Source organism: Hyperoodon ampullatus, assembly GCF_949752795.1.
Source record: "Hyperoodon ampullatus genome assembly, chromosome: 19".
NCBI classification, from domain to species: domain Eukaryota; kingdom Metazoa; phylum Chordata; class Mammalia; order Artiodactyla; family Ziphiidae; genus Hyperoodon; species Hyperoodon ampullatus.
Genome location: NC_136932.1, coordinates 18,328,890 through 18,343,436, shown reverse-complemented (window position 1 = coordinate 18,343,436; position 14,547 = coordinate 18,328,890). Strand labels below are relative to the sequence as shown.

General features: G+C 42.0%; 1 protein-coding gene across 3 annotated transcripts in view; it reads right to left on the bottom strand.

The window, feature by feature from the left end:
* Window positions 1–2,377: 2,377 nt before the first annotated feature.
* PRPSAP1 (phosphoribosyl pyrophosphate synthetase associated protein 1) overlaps window positions 2,378–14,547 on the bottom strand; it is a gene marked incomplete at its 5' end in the record, with an annotated part of 30,846 nt that continues 18,676 nt past the window's right edge. For all 3 annotated transcript variants that reach the window (XM_079724611.1, XM_079724613.1, XM_079724612.1), the window contains 6 exons: window positions 2,378–3,125; window positions 4,097–4,243; window positions 5,032–5,102; window positions 11,944–12,089; window positions 12,808–12,863; window positions 13,330–13,445. In XM_079724611.1, the coding sequence (XP_079580737.1) occupies window positions 2,967–3,125; window positions 4,097–4,243; window positions 5,032–5,102; window positions 11,944–12,089; window positions 12,808–12,863; window positions 13,330–13,445 (695 nt within the window). In that variant the 3' untranslated portion in view covers window positions 2,378–2,966. The remainder of the gene's footprint in view (window positions 3,126–4,096; window positions 4,244–5,031; window positions 5,103–11,943; window positions 12,090–12,807; window positions 12,864–13,329; window positions 13,446–14,547) is intronic.

Genomic DNA, 14,547 nt, shown 5'->3' with positions numbered 1-14,547 from the left:
CCCCCAAAGACAGCCAGTCCTAGTGGGTCAGGAAGCCCTGGCTACACCCAAGGTGCCACCAATTTTTGTTCTCAGTTAACACTGCCAAACGGCACTATAGGGCTGTGCCGAGGCATTCCTACCAGGAAACACATCCGTTTATTTTGGGGGGGGTGAGGGGTGGAGACCCCTTAAGGTTCACCTAGATTCCAGCTGATTTACTCTCCTGTAGGGGCCACAATAGTGGGAAGATTTAAGAGGCCTCATGGCCACTATATTTTGTGTGTTTTAGTTGTTCCCTTCGCAGGGCGGTGGCACAGATCTAAGAGACGCAGTCCTGAGACCTTGGCCCCTTGGGAACAGTTCCCATATCATTCTGCTCAATCAGAAGGGAAGGTAACCTGGAAAAAGACCACTCACTACTCAGGCGGTTCCAGTCAGCCACCAGCTGACAGACCTTTTCTACACCGCCCTGGCCTCATTTATCTCAAAACAGACATCTGGTCGAGCGCCAGCATCTCCCCTGGTTACAAGGCGGGACTGATTAGACAGGACCAGAGGAATCTGATGCTCTCAGCAATTGAGGCTTGACTTCCCCATACTAGATTCTCCCAGAAAACAGGTAACAATTTTCAGTGTTTATATTCAGGAAGCTAAAGAAAACTTGTAACTGCATCTATACTATGTATTATTTTAACTCCTTTTCAAATTCAAATTTTTAGTTTAGTCTGAACTGGTAAAATTGAAACCCTTCATGTTCACTCCCTCCCCCTCCAATAAAAGCAGTGTTTCCTGGAAATGGAGTTTTAGACACGAGTCGAAAACCTCTCTGAGAGTAACACCCAAGGATTTTTGTTCACTATTATATTCCCAGAGCCTGACACACAGTAGGCCTTCAAGTGGTGGCTGAGATCATCAAAAGAAGAAATTCTTTGTAGTCTTCTGTGCACTTACACTCTTATATTAGAAAACGTAAGGCTGGGGGTTTCCCTGGCAGTCCAGTGGTTAAGACTCCGCCTTCCAATGCAGGGGGTGCGGGTTCGATCCCTGGTCAGGGAGCTAAGATCCCACATACCTCAAGGCCAAAAATCCAAAACATAAAACAGAATCAATACTGTAACAAATTCAATAAAGACTTTTAAAAAAATGGTCCACATCAAAAAAATCTTAAAAAAAAAAAAAAGAAAATGTAAGGCCAGATCACAAAGTTGAAGTTGAAGCCTTAGGACTGAGCATCAGCTGTACTGGAGCCTGTGGTGTGGTGTGTGGGCTTAACCGTTCTAAGTTCAGTGACTTTCTACTGAATGTGACTGCTACTACTACACTAGCTACGGCCAGAACATCAGCTCCCAAGCCCTCACGTTTCCATTTTCATGTCCCTGAGACTTGCTACCATGCCAGGCACACACTAGGACTCACTAAATGCCAATGCAAAGGACTTATTAATCCCAGGAGATATATTCTCTTAAACGCTTTTGCTAAATAAGTACATTTAAAATCTCTTTTAGAGACACAGGAAAGAAAACATTAACCACAGGTATAAATGAAACTTGGGGTTGAAAAGGACCTTAGCTTTCAATTCCTAACCTCCCCTTCCACAACCGATGACAGAGGGCCAGAAAGGACCGGTCATCTGACTGACTTCCAGGACAGAACCAGTCTCCTGAGTAACAGTCCACAGCTCTTCCTCTACAACCATGCTAATTATTTGATAATTAAATTCTTTTCTCAGAATTCCCCTACTTGGATTATTAACAAAAGGCAACTTCTTTGTGTGCTTGAAAAAGCAAATGTGCTCAAGTCTTGATGGCGGGCTGGGAACTTTCCTAGTCATTGGGAAAGGGGGGAAAATGTCCAGGAAACTTCCCTGCAGAGAAACACAATTGTACAAATAAGCGAATTGCCCTTTATTATCTCTTAGGAGCTATGAGAACCAATGAGAGACTACAGTTCATTTCTGGGCAGACACTCCTCCTGCCTGTTTCATTCAGTCCTGACTTGGATCAGACTAAAAGGTATAAAAAGTCTACACTGCATTTGCGGCAAGGCCTGCCGGACAAATAAGGTGTCAACTAGAATCGTGATTATGTAATTTAAAATGGTGGCAGAAAGATCAAGTGCAGTCCTAAGTAATGCAACCAACCTAAGTGTCACCTGTCACACAGGGAAAAGTACAGTTACGTCTTTGGTTTTTTTTTTTAATTTAGGTTGAAAATATATTACTCAACAAGAATTTAACGTCACGGAACGTGAAGGGAAGGGAATGGAACCTGCAGAGGGAGACTTATGTCCAGGAGCCATGGACCTGGACCACCCCGCATTCAAGGCACCAGCTTCTGCAGAGTCTGGACAGAAGGCAGGAGAGTGGGCAGCTCTGCAATGTAGTGAAGACACTAGCAAGACAGAAAATTCTTTTATTTGCAATTTAAGAGCAACTCGGAGATCCAGAGTTAGGATGTGATTCTTTAATCTGATGTCCTCGCTAGGAGTTACACCACAAATTCTTCATTGTTCACTGGCGGCTGGCAAGGAGTTTCTCAAAGAAAAATATGATTCTCTGTAAAAGATGTACACGAAGTTGACTGGCGAGAGGACAACTGGAATAGGAACAGTGCCGGGTGCTCAGCTTCCCTAACCAAGTTCAACATTAACACGGGCGTTTCCCTGCAGTGGAAACAACTGAATGAACGTTAGAGAGTTAGGACTTTATCTCCCTTTCACTCCCTTTCAATATCAACAAGATTTTCAGATTCTCTTCAGGAAGGTGTCTAACTTTTTTTTAAGCAACAGGATGCCGACGACAGACAGCTGAGGCCATGGACCCGTGATCTCTGTCTTCCCCTTGACCATCTTAATGCGTCCTACCCACCAAACTTGGCAAGAGAGACCATCTGCCTCCCTTGAAAGGAAATGCTGTGTACATAATTGATGGCACTGCTTTTCACATGTTTTCCTTGGGAGTTCCAGGGCCAAGGCAACCAGGAAAGCTAGTCGTCCACTGTGATGTTTCGGAAAAGGTACGCCATGGACTCCCCGTTGTGGATTCTCCGAATTGCTTCAGAAAGAATCAGACTGATGTCCACAGTCTTAATCTTGGGACACTGCAGCTTCTGGACCTCGTGAGGGACAGTATTCGTCACCACCACCTGGTCGTTGCAGTAATGGAAAAGAAACGCTGTTACTGATGTGTGCGGCCCAACGTGGTCGCTCAGAAAAGTTTACCTAACGTGTGGTACCCACAGAGCAAGGCCCAAACTATAAAACCTTATTCCACTCAGTACAGTTTTTACAAACTAACCCGACTTTACACAGGGCAACGGTTATATGATTCAAAACAGAAGCTGAGGAAGGTCATGTCTACGAATGCAGAAATGATAGGGTGAGCCCCAGCACTACGGGAAACCTTCCTATTATCAAGGAAGAATTCAAGTCTTGAGAGAAACGCTACTATGGTATCACATCATATTGAAATACAAATTATACTTAAGTACACAGAGCAAATCTTTATGAAAATAGACATATATTCCTAACTATACATCTGCCCCAACAGACCACTAGCCACCCAAAGCACAATCTCACAGTCCTCTCAAGAGGGAGTAGTCAATACTGACTGAGGGGGTTCCCTGGTGGCGCAGTGGTTAAGAATCCGCCTGCCAATGCAGGGGACATGGGTTCGAGCCCTGGTCTGGGAAGATGCCACATGCCGCGGAGCAACTCAGCCCACGCGTCATGAGCCCACGAGCCACAGCTACCGAAGCCTGCACGCCTAGAGCCCATGCTCCACAACAAAGAGAAGCCATGGCAATGAGAAGCCCGCGCGCAGCAACGAAGAGCAGCCCCCGCTCACCACAACTAGAGAAAGCCCATGCGCAGCAACGAAGACCCAATGCAGCCAAAAATTAATTAATTAAAATAAAATAAAAAAAGAAAATTTCAAAAAAATAAAAAACTGAATGAGCTATTTAACTATTCACGGAAAACAGAGCAGCAAATTGTGACTCAACTTCCTTGAATGGGTCGTCCAGGACATCTACCTTACGCAGAAACAATGGCTCTCCGCATATAAAATAAAAAATTAAAGACTTCAAAAAAAAAAGAAAAAAAAGAGCAGACAGACCTCGTCGATGGAGGACTCCTCAATCAGACGGGGGGCCTCCGCAGACAGGATGCCGTGAGTGGCCATGACGTAGATCTTATAAGCACCTCTCTCTTTCAGGATCTCCGCAGCAGCAACAAAACTTTCCACATCATCAATGATGTCATCCTGAGAAGAGACCAGTGTTAGTGCTAAGTTCCCTCCATCCCCATCTATAAACACACACCTCTCTGCACTTCGCTTCAGAGGATGTCTAACGGAAAATCAGAGCTATCTGCCTGGGTCAAAGACTGAACGTCCATTTGGAACTGCGTAGCCTTGTAACGTGCATGGCTGTCAGTGGAAAGAGCAGCAAAGCCTTACAGGCAGACGCGACATTTCGGCCTGAGTTCAGGAGGCTGCCAAGACTCCTTTCCCTGTTTCAAATTTCTGATGAATCCCACATAGCCAGTGTCTCATTTACTTTTTTCCAAGAGAAAGTTAACAGAAGGGAACAGAGAAATAAGGTGAGCCATTGTAAAGGGCTGATCCTCTGGCCCAGCAGAGGCGTTGAGAGCTGGGAGCACGTGTATCGTGTTAAAATAACAAAGAACAAGACACACGTTCTTGTTAGTGAGAATGGAACAGCCCACCTTCAGCTCACTTCACTGCCCACGAGCTTAAGGTTGAGTAGGTCAGCTGGTTTGACAGGACACAGACCCCTTCAAACAAAGGCTATTTATGGAATCGAATTTTCTTACAGGTACTACTATTGTGCTCGTTTTACACCTGTAGGTTATAATAATCCCGGTTCATCTGTTTAAAAGTTTCTCCTAGTTGTCCTAGGGGAGCCTGGGTGAGAACGGCTAGATGGGTCCACTTAAATGCATCATCGTCACTGGACACCAATCCTAAGGTGGACACCTACTAAGAGTCAGTAATGTCATCTCTGCACACGAAGGAAGACTGTGACCTACCACAATGATCGCAATGCGTCCTCCAACATCTCCGACTACCGTGATCGGTGGCTTCTCCTTGGCCATCATCACTAGCAAAGCAAAGCAAATCACAAGACCTCAGTTAGTCACGTATCACTAGGTAAATGCAGTTATCACAACGCCATTCCCTGGAAGTGGTGGCAGAGCCAGGGCGGACAATTAAAAAAATGTGCAGGTTCCCCTCAATCAACCTGGGCTCTCTCAGAAGCAGGTTATCCGGAGCAGCACCGTCCAACAGCAGGGAAGGTGAGCCATAAAAGTAAGTTTACATTTTCTAGTACCCACATTAGAGAGCAAAAAGAAATAGGTGAAATTAATAGATTTTTATTTTACCCAATAGAGCCAATATATTATTGTTTTGATACATAATCTATATGCAAATTTATTAGAGATGTTTTACATTTTCTTTTTCATACTAAGTCTTCGTATTTGGTGTGCATTCTCCACACGCAGCGATTCTCAGTTGGGACCAGCCACGTTTCAAGGGCTCAGCAGCCCCGTGTGCCTAAGAGCCAGGCCACGCTGGGCGGCGCAGGCCTCAAGTCAGGGGGGAGCCGAGCAAGAGAGATCTCACAGGCACAAAAAAGCAGCACCGCGATGCCACTCAAAACAGAAATATTCCACTTGTAAAGAAATGTAAATAAATGCCGCTCCGCAGAAGTAAACAGGGAAAGGCTGCCAGACTGCCAGATAAATAGCTGGCTTTACTTCATTTTCTTCCAAGGCGACCTTACTGGGACAATGTAACCTTATTATCAGACAACTACACCACTGACATAATCGGTTTCCTGAAAGTTAGGAAGCTGAAGACAATAACCACAAGTCCATCATCTTTTCCTGATTAACTGGTCCTTAAAGTAGAGGCTTCTTATCTCACTACAAAATTTATATGTGAAAACGGCCCATCAGTGTACAAAGCAAACTACAGGATGCAGAAGGGACATAGGAATTCACCCTGAAAAGGAGGTTAGTAAACTCAGGGGGGGGGAAATATTTCAGAAGAACAGGCGAAACATTCTACTTTTTTGGGAAAGCTTTTTTAAATTCTGAAAGAGTTACTAAACTAGTAGTGGGGGAGCGGGAATAGAATAAATTCAGGGTAATTATATAGTTTAGTAATTATCAGCAAGCAATCCATTTTAGCTGACTCCTATCTACAAGCGCTGTAAACCTGGAAGAACATGTCCCTTTGCGTATACTAGCAAATTAGCTGAGTTGAAATTCAGCACTATTTTACTGGCAAATTTCGGTAGACATTTCCTGATTTCCCATCCTGGAAACAAGGGCAATTTGTTAAATTTGGGCAGTCAAAAAGGCTCTGCGTATAAGTATCACCTAGAAGGGGGAGGAAATAAACCACCAACATCAGAAAAGCCTTCCTCAAATTCTGTCTTTAAATTAAACCATGTGGGTAGGTGGTTACGTTGACCTACCCGCTTCTTAAAGAGATGTGGCCCCTTTCTTGACCACTTTTCTCTGTAAAAAAAAAGACTGGGCTTCCCTGGTGGCGCAGTGGTTGAGAATCTGCCTGCCAATGCAGGAAACACGGGTTCGAGCCCTGGTCCGGGAAGATCCCACATGCCGCGGAGCAACTAAGCCTGTGTGCCACAACTACTGAGCCTGCGCTCTAGAGCCCGTGAGTCACAACTACTGAGCCCACGTGTCACAACTACTGAAGCCCACGCGCCTAGAGCCCGTGCTCCGCAACGAGAGAAGCCACTGCAATGAGAAGCCTGCGCACTGCAACGAAGAGTAGCCCCTGCTCACTGCAACTAGAGAAAGCCCGCGTGCAGCAACGAAGACCCAACACAGCCAAAAATAAATTAATTAATTAAAAATAAATAATAATAATAACTCCTCATTTACAAAAAAAAAAAAAAAGACTGAAAGCTAGTAACCCTCATCAGACATCAACAGAAATTCAGCTCTAGTTTGATGCATGTCACAGTATTCCTGTTGACTTTTCTGTAAGCCTACCTCTCCCCCAAAAACTTTTGTCAGTTTGAAATGAAAAACAGGCATGGCAAGGATCAAGGCTTAAAAAAAAAGGCTCAGTCCCCGCTCCTAACTGCCTTTGGGATCGGCACAAACTAGATACATAATTTGGTGGCTACTAAAAAAGAGACAGACTTCATTATAGCATCAAGAGAATAGGACCTCACAGGCTTAAAAAAATGCCCCCAAATTTCTAAAAGCTTGCCCAGAAAATAAAATACTAATGATTCAAACTTTCCAGTAAAATATATATACTGAAGGTCAAGAATAAAGGGTGCTAAAATTATTCTATGTTTAAGAGTCTGCTCTCTTTCTCCACTTTGTCAAACAAAACCCAGTATGTTTAAGAATAAAATGAACTGTGCGCCATTACTTGTGGCCAGAAATCACTGTTAAAACTACATCGACTTGGGCTTCCCTGGTGGCGCAGTGGTTGAGAGTCTGCCTGCAGGGGACACATGTTTGTGCCCTGGTTGGGGAAGATCCCACATGCCGCGGAGCGGCTGGGCCCGTGAGCCATGGCCGCTGAGCCTGCGCGTCCGGAGCCTGTGCTCCACAACAGGAGAGGCCACAACAGTAAGAGGCCCATGTACAGCAAAAAAAAACCCAAAAAACAAAAAACTACATAGACTTACTGCAGTAAAAATGTCAATTTAGCAAATGATTTCCAATGTTCTTATGAAGGAAGTAGGAAATTGTCTTTTGCATTTAAAATTAGCATTTTCCAGGTAAAATAGTGCTGCTTTTGCAACCATCCTTTAGATTACACACACACACACACACACACACTTTTACTGTTTTGCCAGAATCTAAAAAACCTTCCTCTCCTAAAATAAAGAGTGAAAAGGGACTAAGGGGAAGTATTCATTCCTTATCCATTTTGATCTCGGTCTATTTCTAACTCAATGGAATGTCAAACTTTATCAACAGACTGATATTAAAAAGAGATATACGAAATAAAATAAGGTCGCCAGTAGAACTAGAACTGAAATGATTTCCAAGCTCATAATGCTATCTACATGCAAACAAGTCAAAACCTACATTTAACAAATGCTCAAGAGGAGCGGATGTCGGTTTTCACTTTAGTGCTGAAAGCCATACCTTCACTTATAAAATTAACAAGCCAGGAAAATCAAGGCAGAGCAGGTGACTCCCTCTCATTTTTGCATTCCAAGCTCTTAAGTGTCACCACTGTGGCAAACACAGAGCACTGTTCAGTGGAACCACTGACACACAATCCTTTCCAAGTTCATTAGATTCCTTGCCATCAGGGAGGTATCAATTCTATCTTATAAAAGAGAAACATTTATACAACCTCACTTTTAATAAATTACTTTTAAAAAGGGCTTCTCAACCTTGGCACTATTGACATTCTGGGCTGGATAATTGTTCAGTAGCATCTGTGACCTCTACTCACTAGATGCCTATAGCACCCCATGCCCCCCGGCTGAGACAACCAAGAAATGTCTCCAGACACTGCCAAATATGCTCTGGGGAGCAAAAGCCCCCTCACTGAGAGCTACTGCTCTAAAACGATGGGTTCCAGGGACTTCCCTGGAGGTCCAGTGGTTAGGACTTCATGTGCCAATGCAGGGGGTGCGGGTTCGATCCCTGGTCAGGGAGCTAAGATCCCACATACCTCAAGGCCAAAAATCCAAAACATAAAACAGAATCAATACTGTAACAAATTCAATAAAGACTTTAAAAATGGTCCACATCAAAAATACTTTAAAAAATTAAATTAAATTTAAAAATGGGTTCCAGGAAGATAACATAGTTCTTCTTTCTTAAAAATACACAGACTCCGAGAGCCTGCTTTCCTTTTTGTCCTTGTTCTAATGTCTTCATCTTCATTACTATTGAATAAACTATTACGACATACTAGAAGCAAAACTGATATATAAACATAAAGCATATTTAATTTGGAAGGTACTGAATACAATTACACATACAAGAAATAACATTTTTTTCAGAATTCCCTTGGCTAAATCTATAAAAGGGGATCACAGAAAATGATCCTATGGAGACTTCCCTGGTGGTCCAGTGGTTAGGACTCGGCACTTCCACTGCAGGGGGCACGGGTTCAATCACTGGTCGGGGAACTAAGATCCCAAATGCCTCAGCCAAAAAAAAAAAAAAAAAAAATTAAAAAAAAATTAAAATTAAAGAAAAAGAAAACAATCCTATGGCGATTATAAAAGTTGTAATGTAAACATACCAACCATCTATGAAGGAATGACAACACTGTTACAATAAGTAATAAGGCAACATTCTCAGAAGAGAATCTCACCATATAAAATATTGTGGCAATTTGGCAATATCTGTCAACTTAACTTCTGACCCAATAATCTGATTTCTTGGTCTTTATCCTGTAAATACATTTGGTCACTTATGAAAGAATGTAAGTCGAGGTTAATCACAGGCAATGACATACAGTGACTGAGCGTGTCCACTCTGGAGCCCAAATCTTGGTTTCTAAATACTACTTCCCACTGAAGGAACTGGGGCTCCGTGGAGAAATGGCTGATCCCAGGGCTAAGAAAGTACGAGATGAACATGGAACATCTAGTTGTACCAGGAAGTAACAAGGAAGAGTCAACACACAATAGGGACACGTCCAAAGAACATGGGAGGCAGCCTGAAGGAGTCCTCTCTGGCCAAGTATGAGACAGTTTGAGCATTAACACAAGTAGTAGCAATGGACTATAACGTGCTGAATAAACCAAGATTCCACGAATCCATACTGATATAAATGACTGAACGGACAGGGAAGAAGGGGAATTAGAAAAACCTCCATTTGACAAAAATCATAGTAATAAGTGATTCAACCCAATATGAGGAAAGAAACAAGCCCCAACGAAAGGATATTCCACAAATAACTGGCCTGCACTCTTCAGAAGTATCAAGGTCACTGGAGACAAAGAACAGAGGAGTCACTCCTGATTAACTGAGACCAAAGAGAAATGACAACTGGTGCAACGTGTGATCTTACACTGGGTCCTGGGCCCCAAAAAACTGTTTTCTTTTCCTCTGAAGGACATTGGTGGGACAGCTGGTAAAATGTGGATAAGGTCTGCAGATTAGATAACAGTATCGTAACAACGTGATTTTCCTGAGTCTGATAATCATACGTGGTTATATTAGACAGTCTCTGTTTTTAGGAAATATACACAAGTATTTAGCAATAAAGGGGCATTATGTCTGCAACTCACTCTCAATGGTTCAGAAAAAAAAAAAGGCATATATAAATGTTCAATTTGGGGGCTCTGAGTGAAGAGTAGAGAGGAATTTTGTATTATTCTTTCACTTTTTCTCTAAGTCTGCAATTAGTTCAAAATAAAAAGCTAAAAAAAACAAAGTAGTGTGGATTCTGGCGTCAGCAGCTACATTCCAAACCCTGGCGCCACCAGCCCCAGCCGTGTGTCTCGGTTTCCTCACTGGCAGAATGAGGGATCACAAGAGCACCTATGCGTACTACTGTGCAAGGACCAAATTCGAAGATCTACTAAGGGGCTTAGAACAGCTCTTGGCATATAATAAGGACGCAACAGATGTTTATTTATTTTATTTTATTTTAAAATTTATTATTTTTTTTTTATTTTTATTTTTGGCTTGTGGGATCTTAGTTCTCCGACCAGGGATCAGACCTAGGTCCACAGAAGTGAGAGCACCGAGTCCTAACCACTGGACCGCCAGGGAATTCCCAACAGACGTTTATTACTATTGGAGCCTTGTTTTTTTATACCCAAAGGTTGGGAAAAAAAAATAAGTGCATCAACAGGGGACTGGTTAAATAAATTATGGCATATCCATAAAACAGTATACTATGAAACTGTAAAGACAGAAATCTGTATGGACTGAGAACAAGCTACTGAATGAAAAAAGCAAGGGGCAGAACGATGTATAACATACAACTAACTGTTTGCGTGAAAATGAGGGAATTTGCTTGTATTTGCATAAAAGCTCTAAATGGATACACAAGAAACCAACCACACTGCAGATCAGAGTAGCCGCAGGAGAGGGGGGAGGTGGGTGGGTGGAAAGGTTTTTCACCATAAAGGATTTTATACTTTTTGAATTTTGAAATATGTGAATGTATTCCCTATTCAAGAACTTTAATTATGAAAATCTCAAAAAAAAAATGCTGTGACACTAAAAATTTAAAGAGTATATTACTTGTTTCTCTTATAATAAAAACCTCCAACGTTGAAAACAGAGCAGTGGAAATTTTATAGAATGGGGAAAAAAAAATTGTAATGTTTATACCTTAGACAGGAGCCTGTCTGAAATAAACTGTCTGCGGTGTAACCATGCTAATATTTTCCCAGCGTATTAGTCTGTATCTTTCTGAGGCATGGCAAATAGATACAGATTTTAAAAAGAAATACTCTTCTCCTTCCTCTAAAACCCATGATATATCTTCCAGCATAGAATGCTTGTTATTGTCACTCAAAAGTCCACCAAAGTAAATAGCTTCCACTCTATTGGATTAAAATAAATTAGTCAGGCATCAGGTCAAAGGGCTACATCACTAAATTAAGTGCTAAAGTTATCTGATCACCAAAGCCTGATATGTGATCAATGGTTGCTATCATCCATCTTACCAAAATATAAAAGCTTAAGATTTCACACCACTACACATACAACATTTTTACTAAAGCTAAAATTATTTCACTCTCTGAACGCCAAGTGCTGCCCAGATTAGCTCAATTGTCCTTACCTAGTCTACAAAAGTGTGTAACCAAATCTTTGACAAAAGGCAAAATCAACATAATACCATTCAATTATTTAAAAATACCACAACAGCATCTACATAGGTATTAACTCCTAGGCATTCATACTATTCAAAACTTTCTTCCATTTACAAATAGAATAAAACCACAGAGCTGATCTTACATGGCAATTCCAGCCCAGGGTGGACAGTCGCGTTCTTGACCATCGGGGGAGAATGACGGCCGTCATCCATGTCCAGCTCTGCACACTGAGCCTCCCCGTGGATCACAGCTAAACCCAGGCGCAGCCTCTCTGCGTACGACTGGGCCCTAAGAGGAAGATAACGGGAAAGGGTGAGGTTCATGGGAAGGAAAACCCAAACGCTGCTTTTTCATCACTTTGTTAACCACGGAATGAAAATATCATTCAACCTTTTATGGATATGCAAAGGAATTACTTCTACAAATCAGGAAGTGCGGCCCAGGCTGGAATGTAAATGCCTCAAGAGGCCACTCGAGATGGGATGTGGGCTGGTATCTGATTCTAGATCATTTTGGTTCTACCCTTTGTCCAACATTGTCACACTCATCTTCAGGGTTTTTTTGTTTGTTTTGTTTTTTTCCCCTATTTTTTGGCTGCACCTCAAGGCATGCTGGATCTTAGTTCCCCAACCAGGAATCGAACCCGTGCCCCCTGCAGTGGAAGCACGGTGTCTTAAAACCACTGGACCGCCATGGAAGTCCCTCATCTTCAGAAGAACTCTGTTCAAAAAGGTCTCAAAAACCACTGTCTCAAAGGCGCTCACAGTCTTCCTGTTTTCCTTTTCCTGAGAACTTGAAGGAAGAGCTTCATTTTCTCCCAGGGGAAAAATGAGTAACTCCGAGAAATGCTCGTGTTGTTTGGAAACTAGAGGTAAAGCTGTGGTTTGGGGCATGACAATGATTTGGGGGAGAGCTGGAGCTGGTGAGTTTTCACAAGCCGTATTAAGACAGACCTCGGATTCTGAAATACCCAAAAGGGATGTGTATAAATGTCTGGCTTATTTACCTTTTTGCAGCATCAGGAGACTTAGCTACGATGACTGCATTTCTATAATTTGGAATCTAGATTTGGAGGAAAAATAAGAAAATACTGAAAAGGTATCAAAAAAATAACACCTGGGTGCTGGCAATACATTTTTTTCCTCTTATAACAATGATCCATACTAGCAAACAAACAAGCTAGAATTTCATTCACTCATTTTAACATTTTTTAACCCTTATCAATTAGCACCATTGCCAAAGTCTGCTACATCAAGAAGATAAAAATAATTAATTCCTAAAACCTTCATTTTAGAAAATATAAGCAAATTGCTAAAGATACTTAGAAGGAAATCCATTTTTAATTTCTTTAAAAAATACTATCCTCTATGCCTAAATGCTGACCTTATCTGACTGCCTCAGGCATTAAGACTTAAGGGAAAGATCATTTGATCATTGGATGTGCCTTTCAATATTGAAATCTGGTACCAGAGAAGAACTACATAGGGTCTCTTTTGAGGACAATGGGGTATTTGCTGATGCTCCTCACTTCTTCCTGGATATACTGAAGCAGGAAAGGTGAGGCTCTAAGGTTGTCCACAGGAAAGCTGAAAAAGCCTTGTATTTCCTTTTGATGAAGATCCATAGTGATAATGTGAGTTAAACCTGAAATTTTAAAACAAAAAATTACAAAGTTCACCCCTACAAGTTAACGGCTACAGTGGACACAAACTAGAAGCCCAATGCCTCTTTCCTAATGGAAGACTGAAGGCAGGGGGGTGCTGGGAACAAGCATGTTTGTTATAGACCTTATTTGCAATCTTAACAAAACGTAATGAGCTAAAGACAATGTTAAGCCTAAAGTAAAGGAGCCTATGACCTTCCACATGGACTAAAACACTAAAACTAAAAAACAGCACTCTCCTCTACTATAATCATCGGCTTAGGCCTGAACACTGGGAAAAGAAAAATCAGGTAGAAGCAAAAATATAAACATGGAATTAAATACTGGAGCAAAAATAGATGTAAAAAATAGGCCCTGATTAAAGAATCTAGGAAGAAATGTTAAAGGACTGTGGATTAAGGCAGAAGAAATAGGAAAGCAAAAGCCAAGTTATATATATACTAGAAGGAAAGAAATCCACAAACACAATGATAAGACACTGAAGAGTTTGGAAACATGTGCATATGTCCGAAGAGAATGGGTCAAGTACAGAAAAACAATGAAAACATACTCTTTTTTTTTTTTTTTTTTGTGGTACGCGGGCCTTTCACTGTTGTGGCCTCTCCCGTTGCGGAGCACAGGCTCTGGACGCGCAGGCTCAGCAGCCATGGCTCACGGGCCCAGCCGCTCCGCAGCATGTGGGATCTTCCCAGACCGGGGCCCGAACCCGTGTCCCCTGCATCGGCAGGCGGACTCTCAACCACTGCGCCACCAGGGAAGCCCGAAAACATACTCTTATAATCAACAGTGCTAAGCAAAAAAAAGGTACACATATAAATACATGGCAAATGGCCAAAGTCACTGAAAAATTTCCAGGGCGAAGAAGCAGAATTATTTGTTCTTTCCAAAAACATTACACATTTTTATAGAGAATGGAATTCAAATGTGTTTCTCAGGACTCAGATATATATTTGAGTTTTTAAATAAACATGCGGCAAATAAAATCCCATTAATTGTAAAGGGCTATTACATTTGATTTAGAGGCCATAAAGTACGTCACCACTACACAAACACACAATGAAAATGATCTGCTGTACAGAGACA